Raw genomic sequence first — 14,402 nt, forward strand, 5'->3', positions numbered from 1 at the left:
CTGTAAAGATCCTACTACCCCATGTCTGAATTAGTCTAACTCCTCACCGACCTCACTCCCAGCTCCCTTCAGGCCAGTCAGTGAACATGCAGCCATTTTTTCCATGGGCAAATAGCCCTTGAGTTTTACTGAGAACCAGAGTGATTCTCATGCTTAGGATGGAGCCAAGCTCTGTGGCCTGGCATTTGGTTCCTTGGTAACAATAGTGTAATAATAATAATACTACATTATTATTAGTGTCACTAACACAAACTAAGACACATAACACATGACAACACCAAATAATACCAAACACCACCATAATACATTTTAGAAACCCCTGTGTAATCCATTGTGATGCATAGTGGTTTTACCACAAGTTATAAATATATATTAACATATATATATATGTATATATAATTCTTTATTGAGTCTTTGGGAATTTTACATCATGAACTCAATCCTACTCACCTCCCAGACCCTCTACATCTGCCCCTCACCCCTGAAGCATGCTCCTCCAAAAGACACCCCTCAATAAATTAAAAATAAACAAAAAACCCCACCTCACTCCTCCATCTTTCCAACACTTCATTCATCCCGCGGCATCAGGAGCTGCGATGTGTCACACACTAGACCCTTTTGTCCAATCAGCCCCACCCACAAAATATTCATTGCAGCGAGTCATTGGTCTGGTTCAAGGCCTCTGGCACACCATCATCACTGGACCCTCACTGAAACACCTCTCAGATGTCCTACTGTTACCCTAGTCATGGAGATCTACAGTTATCGTTCTGGGGACCAGTCCCTTTGTGCACTCCAGCAGGTCATAGATGGGGTAGATGTTAGGGTGGGCCAACCCAAGGCCCAGGATGTGGGTCTGGGTGGTAGCTGAATTGGTTGGTCCAGGCCACTGGGACCACCCCCTCAGGTGAGAGGCAGAGTCAACTCTCCTAGGCCCATGCCTTTGGGGGACAGTGCTCCCCTGCCCTTGGTGAGGGATGGGGCCATCTCTACCAAGTGTGTATGTGGAGGGGAGCCAGCTTTCCCGTGGGGGACAGGGCCAGTTTTCCTGCTGCAATGTCCAGTGAGGGGCAGGGTCAGCTGTCCCAAGACCAGTGAGGGGTGGGGTGGCTCAGCAAGACCCTTGGATTTCAACACACATGGTTCCTATGACCCTCTACCATAAGGCATTTAAGTCACCTCTTTTTATTGTTCTTCAAGTATTCAGAGAATGTTCCCACCCCTAGGTCTTCATGGAGGTCTTCTGTAGTGCCTTCTTTTTCCAGTTATTCATCCTGCCCCTTCTTTGGGGAACTACACCCTTACCTTCTCGGTGACATCTTCCAGGTCTCCGCCTCCCAAACGCACCTCTCTCTCTGGGTTAGGATTTTTATCTCATAGCAAGTATGAACACACTTATGTATACAGATCTTGATTCCTTCCTGGATGTACTTTTTCATCTCTCTCATGGTGCCCTGTGTCCTGGTGGTCCTCAGGGTCCTCAGTGTGTAGATGGGAAGATGAAAAAGGAGTGAAGGAAAACCTTATTTGATAAAGTTTTCTGATAATCGTAGCCTAAACGTCCTCTCTGCTGAGAAAATGTCTGTAACCCTACCCCGAATCCATCACTCCAACTTTATGTATTTAGTTGCTTATTTATAGTCAGGGTCTTACTGCGTAGCTCTAGCTGGTCTGAAAGTCACTGTGGAGACCCAGCCAGCCTTGAATTTGTAGCCATGTTCTGCCTCTGCATCCTCAGTGCTGGGATTTTAGGCATGTGCCAGCATGTTGGGCCTCTTTAACATGTCAATGCTCTTAAATACCTTCACCACTCCCAGAGAATTTATTGCTTATCTTTCTAATCTTCCACCCCACGTAGTCTAAATTGGTGGAAATTGAGATTGTTTCCTTCTAACTCCCTGGTGCAGAGTTGGCATTTGATACATAGTAGGCTGTCAGTAAATATTTGCTGAATATGATGGTATGTTTTGGAGTAAATGGCGCACTTCTCAAAATGTGCATCCTGGCAGGGGAGGGCTTACTTAGAAACCTGGACCTTCTTGTTTGCTTACTGTTTTCTGCCTCTGTGTTTTCAAACAGAGTCTCACTCTGTAGCCCAGGATAGCCTGGAATTTACTATGTAGCCTTGGCTGGCCTTGAATTTATCCCAGTTCACTTGCCTCAGGCACCTCCGGTGCGGGGATTAAGCCACCACACTTGATGTGCTGATCAGTTTTTTGTCAACCTGACACAGGCTAAAGTTATCTGCAAAGAGGGAACCTCAACTGAGAAAATGCTTCCATCAGAAAGGCCTGTAGGCAAGTCTATGGGACATTTTCTTGAGTAATGCTTGATGTAGGAGGGTCCAATCCACGGTGGGCGGTGCCATCCCTGGTAGGTGGTCCTGAGTTGTTTTAAGAAAGCAGATTGAACAAGCCATGGGGAGTAAGGCAGTAAGTGGTGTTCCTCCATGGTCTCTGCTTCAGTTCCTGTCTCCAGGTTCCTGTCTTGAGGTCCTGCCCTGACTTCTCTTGACAATTGTCAGTAGCTGGGATTGGTAAGAGGGAATAAACCCTTTCCTCTCCAAGATGTTTTTGGTCATGATGTTTCACACAGCAAAGGAAAACAAATTAGGACATCTGAACAAACCTGGACTTTTAAACTTTGCCCACCGGGTATTTAGGAAATCTTAGGCTTATGTGGATTGCACATACACAAATATGCATTGCAACTTGCTTTATATATTGTGTATACCGAAAACTTTTTATGTGGATTTAAAATACTTACCTGGATCTGGAAAGTCTAAAATCTCAAGGACTGTATGTGAATATTCAAGGAGCCGTGTTGAATGAAAGCCAACACTCAATCACTTGGCAAATGGTATTGTTAGCTAGACAATAGACAATTTATTTTCTCGATGTAGATTTTCACATAGGGTGGTTCTGTGAAGGAAGCAACTTCTACATAGAAGGGCAGTTTCAACACTTGCCATTTTCTGTCTCCTTCTCCCTTGGGTTCATCATCCTTGGCTCAGGAGTTACTGTCTAGTTGTCCTGTGTGTTCATGGCCTCTAGCTCCCTCAAAGTTAGATGTTCCTCTGTACCTTTGTTCGTACGACTCCTCTGATTAGTAAGCCGCCCTAGTCAGGGTCCAGCTAGCATTCCTCTTTCTCTAGAAAGCCTTTCCCAATTATCTTAATGACCAGAAAAGAACTGACAGTTCATTTTGTTGCTCTTATGCATTTCTGTTATTTCTTGTAAGTCCTAAATTCCTAGCTACTCTGGAAGCTTCTCTGTGGAGTGGGCTCTACCCTGAGTTTCATTTGAATATCTTTTTATGTCTTGGACATTTCTGTGAAATATATTTGCAAGACATTTGGAAAAGGATGTTCCATCCTTCGTAGCTTGATTGCTTGGGCCCAAGAGAACCTGGGGACAAAGAGCTAAGGGATTCTAGAATTCTCCCTGGGAGCTGGTCCAGCCCTTTCCTTGTGATTTTCTTGTGAATGGGAAGCACAGATCACTTTCATACCATGCAGATAAGGACCCAGTGCTCAATGCCCTGCAGGTTTGGTGATGTTGACCTAAAGAAGTCAGAGATGTTAGCTGACTTTCCTTCTATATCTTGTTTGTTTTCCATTTCTACAATTGGCAAGAAAGATCTGTCCTATGGGCCAAATCCTTTCCTTAATTTCATTTGGTCTTTGGCAAAAAAAAACATCTAAAAAGTGATGCAAGCATAATTTAAAATACAACTTACTTTTCTTTCTCTTTGAAAAGCTGCATCTATAAATGCACTAGCTAGGAATATTCCACCCTAAAAATGTCTGCGTATGTCTTTCTTTATCTCTTACCGTGTATTTGTGGGTCTGGTTCTGTGTTTCCCTGGTAAGTGTGTATCCATTAATTTCTCCATGTCTGTTTCTCATTCCTGGCTTTCTTCTCCCACCATCTTCTTCCTTATTTGATGGAAAAATTACCAATGAAATTCATAAAAGATAACGTGCCATTTTTTTTAAAGAAGACAATTAGGAAACATGACACTTAGATTGTCTTAATGCAATTTTTAGATCACATTTGACATTCACTTATGAACCTTAGTAAGTACATATATTTTTCCGTATTTGTAATTGAGGCATGTATATTGTATTGCTTTTTAATCTAATTTTCATTTAAACACATTGGAATAGTGAGAGTCAGACATAGTAGAGCAGGTTGCTGGGCTATTCCTTAAGTGTTTGATCTATGGATTTTTTTCACACTTCATTACTATAAATAGCACTGATAAAAAAATCTATGCAGATGATTTTTATTTCTAAAAGGAGGATTTTCAAGTTAAACACATTCATTGATTTTAAAAAACTAAAGTCACAGAATATGAAATTTCTTACTTAAAACAATCGCTCCTTTAATTTTGAGCTGTGACAGTTAAGAGATCAGAAGGCAAAAAAAAAATTCATTCTTCATTGAACAAATATTTGAATACCCAGCTGTATGTTAGGCACTGATACAACAGATATATGAGTTCCAAAAATAAGTAAGAACCTAGATTCTAGTGAGAAAAGATAGAAAGTAAATATTACAAGTGAGCGAATTCTATAGTAAAATGGAAGGTGACATATGTTATGAGACAAGAACAATTCCAGGCCAGGGGGATTCAGGAGGGCCACAGTGACTGGGGAAAATGTCGGCTGAAGTTTTAAATAGGGGTTGAGGATAGAAAACATGGAGCAGGGACATTTCATAAGAGACCTAAGGAAGAGAAGAAGTTAGCCACGTGAGTATGGAGATAAATGCATGACTGGCAATGGGCACAGCCCCTGATGAGCGCTAGATCTTCTGGGGAAACAGTGTGAGGCCTGGGTGTGTGTGTGTGTGTGTGTGTGTGTGTGTGTGTGTGTGTGTGTGTGTGTGTTAGGAGAGAAGACAGCCAGGTTGAGACCTCTGGCCAGTGTTTTCAGGTTCTTGTCTCCATCAAAGAATGAACTGGGAAGAGAAGACAAATTAGGAACTGGGAGAAAATTTACAAATTTACGAAATTTACAAAGGTACACACCCAAAGGGTGAGTACAGAAAATGACAGGAGTAGCTTTATAGTATTTTGGATGGTTACTTTGATGGTCAAACTGATGGAGGGGTGGATCATCGTGAGTTAAATTGAAGAAAAGGTAGGGGATTCTAGGAATGGGTATGAATCCCTCTGACTTTCCGTATTCATGAGATTTTCCTAATGTGGCATCAGATACTTGATGGGATAGGCGCTTATGAAGGTCATAGAGAGGGTATTATCATGGAACACTTTGTAGCCATCCACATCAGCCGTGTTGGGCCCAGCTGGTGTGGAGTGTCGGATGTCTTTACTGGTCTAGGGCTTCTGGTATCCTGCTCCAGTAAGCTCTGAGATCGCCAGCCTCCAGCCACCATGCACTTGGGCTCTTTCTTCTGCAAGGTCTATCTAACCAACTTTAGCTGGAGCAGAAAGAGTGAGGGTAGAAAGCTCAGCCTGCGATGGGGGCAGCCTCATTGTGTGGGTACTCCAGCCATTTGCCTTGTATGGTCTGCAAAGAAGGCTGAAGTCGGGGCTTCACTAGATCCGCTTTCTTAGAAATGGCAGATGCTGGACCAGCCCTGAACACCCGCGATGGGGAATTATTATATTTCTGACAAATTCTTCTAGGTGATTCCGATGTGCCCTCGGGGTTGGGACTGTTCTTTTAGCTTGAAAAAAAAAAGCCCAAGATTTTAAATTAAAAATCATTTCATAAGAAGATAAAAAGCTCTCAGCGTCCCAAATGTCAGTGATTTCGAGAGGTCAGAGATTAGGCAGGCAATTGCAGCTCAGAGGTTAAACGACTTACCCAAGGTTACACAGAGTCAGGTTTCAGACTGACCCTTCTGAGTTCGGTGAACCCTCTGCCAGGCTGGGTTGCCTAATAAACGGTGTCACTTGACCTGTCAGGTGGTTAGATTCCCAAGACTCTCCCATGAGGAACATTGTCTGAACCCAGAAGTTCTGTAAGGTTGATCGGTTGATTAAATGTTTGGTTATCTAAAGATCAATTAGATGGCTGTGGTTGTTTTAACCTTTGTGGCTAAAAATGATTCAAAATGTATTAATCACATTTTTCTGCTCCTTGAGAGGAATTCTGGGAGATTCATTCCATTTTAGAAGTGGAATGGACCTTAATTCTTCAGGATCTTGCAGTGCTCTGGGTCATAATTCTGCAGCAAGCTCTTACTTAATATCATTATAAAACATAAAAGGCGCTCAGCTGACCTTGAACATGAGCTAAATTTCTTCCTTCTTTTTAAGTACAGTTTTTTTTTATTCAGTTAGCTTTCTTTTTATTTATTTCTTGGACATTGCTGCTAAAATTTTCTCACTTTAATTAATTTCTTTTTATAATGTTGGGTTTTCTGACCTTATTTTACTAAATTTTGCCTAAATGACAGCCGCAGTGTCTGAGCATGCAGACACTGTTGTCGCCCTGGGTTGCACTGTGTCCTTGCAGGGGGACCAGTTCAGAAATCACTCCCTGAGGCCAGCATTCAGGTCTTAGAACTAAGCGGGGGATACAATTTCAGAGCCTCATGTCTTCTCCATTTACATACTCCTGTAAGTTTCAGCAATCAGATCAGATCTGTCCCTGTCATGGGGGCAGGTCACACATTCCCACTGAGAACACTTGGGGATTATAGAGACAGAATATATATATATATATATATATATATATATATATATATATATATATATATATATATATAGTCACCAAGCCAAAATTGGAGGTGAAAGTTAAGTCTGAGTTTGAGTTACTGGCTGCTTTGAAAATGGGATGTAAATGGATACGTAAGTACTTTCTCTCTGTCTTCTATTCCATGGAGAAGTCACATTCAACCAAAGGACCTAGTGCCTATGTGAAATGTTCAGTGAATCCTCTAAAGCTGTCTGGTCCTATTCACTATCTACATTGAGGTCATCCATCCCTCTCGAGGCTTACTCATTTTTTACAATGTATAAGTTCAACCTAAATTTGTTTCTGGATGTCTGTGCAGTCATGATTCATCTGCAAGTGCTCTCTACCAGAAGATAGGGTGTAGTTTGTGTTTTTACCATAGTTTAGCCTTCCAAAGCATCACTGACACTTTTCAGTGTATAGTTTTGTTGAGTAATTCCTTGAGAAAACTCTGAACATAGCAGCAGCATGAGAAGTATCTGATGCTCAGTTTTGTGAAGGATGGTGTCTGAGATGGGTGTATAGGAACTACCTGAGGAATAACATCATACCAGGAGAAGGGATGGAGATTTGGGGGGGGGGGGGTCTTGTAATTTAATTCTGCTATTGTTTGTTCATTCCTTAGTGATCCATTAGAAGGAAGGGCAGACGGTTGTTGCAGAATATTATTTTAAATAGGCAAAGATGTGTTACATTTGTTTACACTGCAGAATATTACTTTAACTGTGTGTTACTTTTGTTTATGGGGTATTTGTTTAATTATATAAAGATGTGCTGCATTTGTTTCACCTTGCCTGCCTAAGGCACCTGATTGGTCCAATACAAAGCAGAATGGCCAATAGCTAGGCAGTAGAAGAACAGGCGGGATTGGCAGGCAGAGAGAATAAATAGGAGGAGAAATCTAGGGTTGAGAGGAGAGAAACGAAAAAGAATGAGAGAGGAAGGAGAAGAGAACAAGGGACCTGCCCAGGGCAAGAAACCAGGCAGATGCCAGACAGACAGACAGACAGACAGATATAGAGAAGCAGTGAAAGATAGACAGGAAGAAAGGAAGAGGGTAAACAGCCCCAAGGCAAAAGGTAGGTAAAGAGAAACAGTTTAATTTAACTTATAAGAGGTAGCCAGAAACGAGCCTGAGGTAGGCCTAGCCTTCAAAACTAATAAGTAAGTCTCTGTATCATGATTTGGGAGCTGGTTGGTGGCCCAAAAGAAAAACAGAGAAACCAACCAACCAACCAACCAACCACCTGTTACAGATGGTAGCTACCAGACTTAGTTTTAGGTGAATGACTGCCCCCCTGTACTGTGGCAGTCTTATCTGTATGGTGCCCAGTCAGTGTGCAAGGAACTGTGGGGAAGCTGTGATGTCAGGACAGAAGGACTCTGGCTTACTCCTCCAGTTGCTGGGCATGCTGCCAGCAGGAAACTGGTTCAGTTGCCCTTTTACAAGGGGGCCTGCCTCAGCCACCTTGTCCAAGGTCACTGACATAGTTGGTGTGAATGACTGACTGGTCGACACGGGTGTATCAAGGTCCCTCTTTGCAGTCCCACCTCAGGACCTCTCTGAAGCATCATCCTAAGCACCAGAAACCTCCTTGCCAGGTGCCCAAGCCTAGGTCAGTTTCTCCCTCAGCTCAGACGTCACTTCCCTTTCTGACCTTTTCTAAATGCTGCTTTCAAGACATCTGATAAACTGATTGCTTGCCAAACACTACCTCAAAGTTTGTTGGGGAACTCAGCCCACCTGGAAATCCTTTGAGCTATTTCCCTCCCTGCCCATGAGGAAATACAACAGGGGTTTTCCCCAAATTAACTGGAGAGGCACTTTTTTTTTTTTTTAATGTCATTACAATGAAAAAAAAAAAAAAGGTGATAACTGAACTGAGATGCAAAACAAAAGGTTGAATAAGGTTGACTCTTTCTATCTGAACTTGGGGTGTGGTGGTGTTTCTGCTTGTTTGTAGACAGGCGCCTAGAGCTCATGGAAATCAGATTGGCCTTGACCTCCTGTTGTAATCCTCCTGCCTCAACCTCCCAATTTGTAGAATTATCCTACTAGTGTAAACTAGCATCACAGCCAGCTTGAACTTGAGATGTGTAGGGATGTCTATTTTGTTTCTCTTTGGCAGTGAGAAGGCATCAACTGAGGGAAAGGAGGACAATGATGTCGTCTTGAACTGGATACCTCTGTGTATTTTGCATTGAAATCTGTCCTTCCAGAAGTCTAACTGAAGTCCTTGCTCAGACCGTTTCACTATCTTGTAAATGTGCCACCGTGGTAGTGGCAGAAATCACTGAAGGGGCCCATGAGTAAGTGGTGCCTGGAGGCTAGAACGTGGATTTCCAGAAGACAGTTTGCACAGCATAGTTGCTTCTAAAAGCATCCTCCTCTTCTACAGGGGGGGGCTCAACCAGCGTGGCCCTCACTGCGGGAACTGAGGGAGGCCATCTTGGATTGCCCAGTCCAGGGTGGAAGGAGAGCCGTGGGAGGCTGGGTGAGGTGGAAGTCAGGGTGAACATTTAGTGACACCCAGAGAAGAGCTGAAAACTAGGGGAGAGAGAGCAAAAAAACAACAAAAGCAAGCAAGCAAGCAAACAAACAAACAAAAAAACAGACAAAATACAAATAGCAAAACAAATGAACACGCCAACAGCTTTTTGTTCTTTCCTTGGCTCTTTCACGGAAATGAGAATGTATTCCCCAGTGGGACAGCCCATATCTTGGCGTGAGCTTCCGAAGGATAGAAGGATATGCAGACAGGGAATGGGCTTTTTTCTAAAGGCTGGGCCACCACCCAGCTGAACCTTAAGATGAGCATGTGGATGCTCGTGGGACTGAAGTGAAAGCAGATGTAAACTAGTCAAGAATGGGGTCTCTTAAGTCGTCTTGACAAGCCAATCAATGGCCTTGGTGGGCCTGAGCTCTACGTTCCCTGCTGTTTGCGAGGGCATCCTGGTGACAAGTCAGGGATAGGGTTGGAAATGGGTTTTTGAGAAGAGACTGGAGGTCCACCCAGCCATTCTGGGCCTGGAGAGGGGCTTGTGCAGACTAGGGGGAGAGGGGCTAGGGCACTAGGGGGCCGTGTGGACCTGCCCCTACCCCCCACAAGGGACAAGGCCTCCGGGGCAGCCAGGAGCTGGGGAGGGTTCCAAGGCACGGTGTCAGGCGCTGCGCGGCCGGGAGCGGAGTGCAGTGGGGCGGCCCTTGGGGACCCCAAGGAGAACCGAGACGGGAAGGGGACGTGCGAAGACTGAAAGTGGGGAAGACGGAGCCGGCGGGCGGGCAGGCGGGCTGGCGCCCCGGCCCGGGCGTGGGGAGCTGGGCGGCGCGGGCCGAGGCGCGGGCGGAGCGGAGGGCGGAGGCGCGGGGCGCGCGTTTGGGGCGCTGCGGCGGGGAGGGTGGCGGCCGCCGGGGCGCGCGGGCCGTGTGTGTGCGCGCTCTGCCGCTCCGGGAGGAAGATGGCCCAGGAGGGAAAGTTGGGGTGACGCGTGCTGCCCCCGGACGCTTGCCAGGGGGCACGGAGGAGAAAGCCCGACAGAGCGGCGGCCACCCGGGCTTGGGGGGGCGCGCAGTCTGGGGCGACGCCGCCGTCACCGCGCCCGCCCCCTCACTGCAGGTGGCCGCGGGAAGCTCCGAGTCTGGGTGGCCCGGGGGGCGCGGGCGGGCGCGCGCTGGGGAGCCCGGCTGAGGGATGGGCTGCGCCCCCAGCATCCATGTCTCACAGAGCGGCGTGATCTACTGCCGGGACTCAGATGAGTCCAACTCGCCCCGCCAGACCAGCAGCCTGTCGCAGGGCCCCACGGCGCCCCTGCACGGCCTCTTCGTGCAGACCGACGCCGCCGACGCCATGCCCCCGAGCCGCGCGGCGGGACCCCCGGGCGCTGTCCGAGTCCGCAAGTCCCGGGCTGAGCTGGGCAGTGGCAGCAGCACCGGGTCCTCGGGCCCCGCTGTGACCACCTGCCGGGGCCGGAGGCGTCACTGCTGCAGCAGCGCTGAGGCCGAAACCCAGACCAGCTACACAAGCGTCAAGGTAAATGCGAGCTGTTGGGGGGGCTGCCCGTCGGGTCTGCACCGGGTAGGGGGTTCGTGGGGGAGTTGGGCCATCGACTGGGGGAGAGTTTACTTTTCATTTTTTGCGGGAGGTGAAGGCCCAGGGAATTAGGGAAGAAAAAGATCCTGGAAGGTGCAGGGGACCAACCCTGGCTGGTCCTGGGGTGGGGACAGGTGGAGTGTAGCGCAGGGGAAAGCAGTTGGGGCGGCCTGTTTCTTGCTAAGGGAGGGCGCTTGTGGCCCAATGGATGTAGCTGGAAGGATGGGTATGCATCACCAAGAGCATGCGAGTTTCTCTGAATGAAATCCGAGCGCTGAGCTGAATCTGCATGTGGTGCAGACCAAGCACCAGGATGTTAGAGCGCCTGGGGTTCAGATTTTCACCTGCAAGTCAGCTAGGCTGGCAGGAGTTCTCAGCACAGTGGCCCAGTGCAGGATTTGTGAATGAATCAGGCTGTTTCTTTTTGAAGAGCTATAGAAAGGGACCAAGTGGAACCTGTTGTCACTGTAGTGTTTCTCTGGGATGACTGTATCCTGGGCATAATTGAGAGAACCCAGTCAGAGTTCGGAATGTCAGCAGAGCCACCGTGGAGGGATGTGGTTTTCAGTTCAGGGCAGCTACCTCAGGATGACGGTTCTGCACACACATCAGCCAGGGTGAATGATAGTGTGAGGATGTGGAAAGGTTAAAACAGTCCCTAGATAGTTCTTGATGAAAATTTATTCCAACAGTGCCCATCTACATGTTTTCAAAGTACTGCTACATCCAAGAGGGATCCATCGTGTCAGATGTAATCGCTTGATAGCAAATCCAAGAGCGAGGACACGTCTCATTGTGCAGAGGAAAAAGCACATCCTCTAAACTCTTAGTGTTAGATAGACACAGCTCTTACGTAGTCAGTAGATTACCGGGGACCACTCTGTGATTCCTTGACAAAGACACAATTGTATATCTAGTAGTTAAAACTATGCTCAACAGTTGGCCCAGTGTGAGGAGACTGAGTCTTCCTGGATGGAGTGCACCCATCCTGGAGGAAAGGGAGGGAGGAGGGATAGTGGGCTGCCTTTTGATGAATTCAGTTTTTTTGTGAAATGGAATCTCATTTGGTCCTGTAAAACTTAACTAGTGTTTACTAGTAGGTGTGATGTTTCTCTGGTAATAATTGTGAACACCTTTAACACAAACATACCGTCTAATATGTGCCTACTATGTGCCAGGAATACATTTCTTTTCTTACTTTTGAATACTAACAGGTTATCCGAAGAGTAGAGACCTGGATTCAGTTAGGTAGTTTTTCACAGAAACGTGTGGTGGGTACCAAATTTGCTTTTGTTTGTTGCTTTCTGGGCCTGCTGCCAGCAGAAACATAAAGTTAGCATTGGAAGAAATTTCAAGGTGTTAAGGAGCCTATTTTTAACAGCATCCTTAACTTGGGGTTTTAAAAGGGAATTTGAAGGCCTGAAGCAGTGGTTGAGAACGGTGACTGATCGTGAACTTTGTGGTATTTTGTTTTGGTTGCTCAAGAGAAACTTAGGTATTTTTACCTTTCAGAGTAGCAAGGAACTTATTTTTAGTACCTGGCAACCCTGGCTACTTGGTGTTTGTTTAGTGAAAAGAAAAAAAAATAAATGAATGAGACCATTTTTCTGTGTCTTAATGCTTTCCTCAAGAGGCTACTTAGAAACCAAATAGAGTAAAAACTGATGGAGAAAATGAGCCCTGATTATTAGCAGTTACTATAAACTCGAATAAATCTCATGCTACTTGGCTTAAGTGTTAAAAGGCTTGACCTGGGAAGGAATTTAACCCTCTTTACTTTATCAACAAGATGTCCAAATAAGAGCTTAATTTATTCCAAGCCATTGCTAGGAATGTTGGAAAGGAGGGTGCTACTTCAGCGATTCCACATGAATTTTCATTCCATAAACCTCAGAAATTATACATTTGAAATTAGATCAGGTATATTTATACAAATGCTATAGAACTTCTTATCACAGAATTGCCCCAACATATTTAATAGTATCCCTTTAGCCTCCGACTAATAGTCTGTGGTCTTTTGCAGTCTGAAAGTTCACATGTTCTGTGCCCTTACATGGATGAATGGATGAGATGATTTTGTAAAAAAAATTTTCTTTTCCTTTTTAGAGTAAGAATTCTATGAGCGTGTGATAGTTGGCAGTCACGTGGCTCCTCTTCCCTTTCTGACTGCTTGGCTAGAAAAAGCAAGTCTTTGCCATTTGGTCCTATTTACAGTCTTAGTGGGCTTCAATAGACTTTCTTTTACCTTCCTCTTTGTACATCAATTATAAACACTATCTTTATTATCTAGCTGGCTTCTGGTATTCCCTTGAGTACAAAAAAAAGTGTGTTTGATCTCTCTCTTTTTCTAGCAATAATTTATTTCATTAAGCTCTTAGAATGATGAAGCATTATGATGTCAAACATGATGTCAACAGGAACCTTCTTGAATACCTAATTGGCAAAAAAGATTATCAACATTAATAATTCATATGCAGTGCAATGATATCACATGAGTTTCCATTTCTGGTAAGGAGTTTGTCTCCCAATTGCTGTAAAAATGCAGCTTCCTAGCAATTCATCTCTCTTGCTTGCCTTTTTAAAATAGTACTCTAACAGGAGACTCCTGCAGGATGCTCACTCTTGGTGTGTGCCAGTTCTGTAATTCTTGTTCAGGAATCCTCAGAGGAGACGATGGAACTTCTCTTGGGGAGGAACTAGGAATCCATACCAATCTTTTCCGGTACCAGCTGTTGCTGCTTGGAGCAGCCAGTCCTAGCATGGTCTTTCCTGATGGCACACTCAACGTTCTCCATCCTCAGCACAGGTGAGCTGTATTGTGGATGGAGATACAGCTGGTGTCACCTGTGCTGATGGCTGGCCTCACCTCCACCTCCCCTCTTCAACTCCCTCACCACGTTCCTTTATCCCTTCAGCTGGTGTTTATGCCAACCTCTACTGTAGATGCCAGGGATTTGGAGAACATCCATAAGATTTAGTGAGCAAAGTCTACATAGGAGACTAAATCTCTTCCAAAGGGGTGTACTTAAACCAGTGATTGGTGGCTTCCACAGCATTGTTCCATGGCATTCTAGAGTCAGTGAGGATAAATGCTAAATTGACTGTCATAAAGGGAAATAAATATTTATGTGATGTTACAGTAAATAATGAGACTTTAACAGGGGAGAGGGATTAGAGCTACTTTTTATAGTAGTTCTTGTCTTTCTAGTCACGATTCGCAAACCTGAGTCACCTGGAGACCCTGTTAAGGTGCACAGTGGGTCTGGGCCTCACCCCTGAAGTGTCTAATGTAATAGTCTTGGGAGGGACCTGAGAACTTCAAGTTTCAGGGTTTTTTTTAAGAGATGTCTTGTCGCTGATCTGGGGGCCACACTTGGAGATCCCGTGCTTTAAATGAATGAAGTTGTTTTGTGGCCAGGTAAATTATGTGTGGCCACCTGTAGCAGTGGACGTGGATCTCTCCATTTGTGGAGTCAGAGTCTTCACAGCTGTCTGGAAAGTCTTAAGTGGGGACACTCCTGGACCGTGCAGCCCACTCAGGTTTCTTGAGGTTCCGTTCCCGGCAGGGTCATCTTGGGTGTGCGTGGATTCTGATGTTT

General features: G+C 45.4%; 1 protein-coding gene across 8 annotated transcripts in view; it reads left to right on the forward strand.

The window, feature by feature from the left end:
- Positions 1-14,402, forward strand: part of Pde8b (phosphodiesterase 8B) — a 226,730-nt gene that overhangs the window by 19,652 nt on the left and 192,676 nt on the right. For 4 of the 8 annotated variants that reach the window (XM_052743538.1, XM_052743537.1, XM_052743540.1 and 1 more), the window contains exon 1: positions 10,107-10,743. The exons of 2 other annotated variants lie outside the window; for them this stretch is intronic. In XM_052743538.1, coding sequence (XP_052599498.1) covers positions 10,405-10,743 — 339 coding nt within the window. In that variant the 5' untranslated portion in view covers positions 10,107-10,404. Of the gene's footprint in view, positions 1-10,106; positions 10,744-14,402 lie in introns of those variants that run through there. 2 more of the 8 variants (XM_052743536.1, XM_052743541.1) reach the window with 1 other exon arrangement.

Source organism: Peromyscus californicus, unplaced genomic scaffold, assembly GCF_007827085.1.
Source record: "Peromyscus californicus insignis strain IS unplaced genomic scaffold, ASM782708v3 Scaffold_18__1_contigs__length_77618521, whole genome shotgun sequence".
NCBI lineage: Eukaryota > Metazoa > Chordata > Mammalia > Rodentia > Cricetidae > Peromyscus > Peromyscus californicus.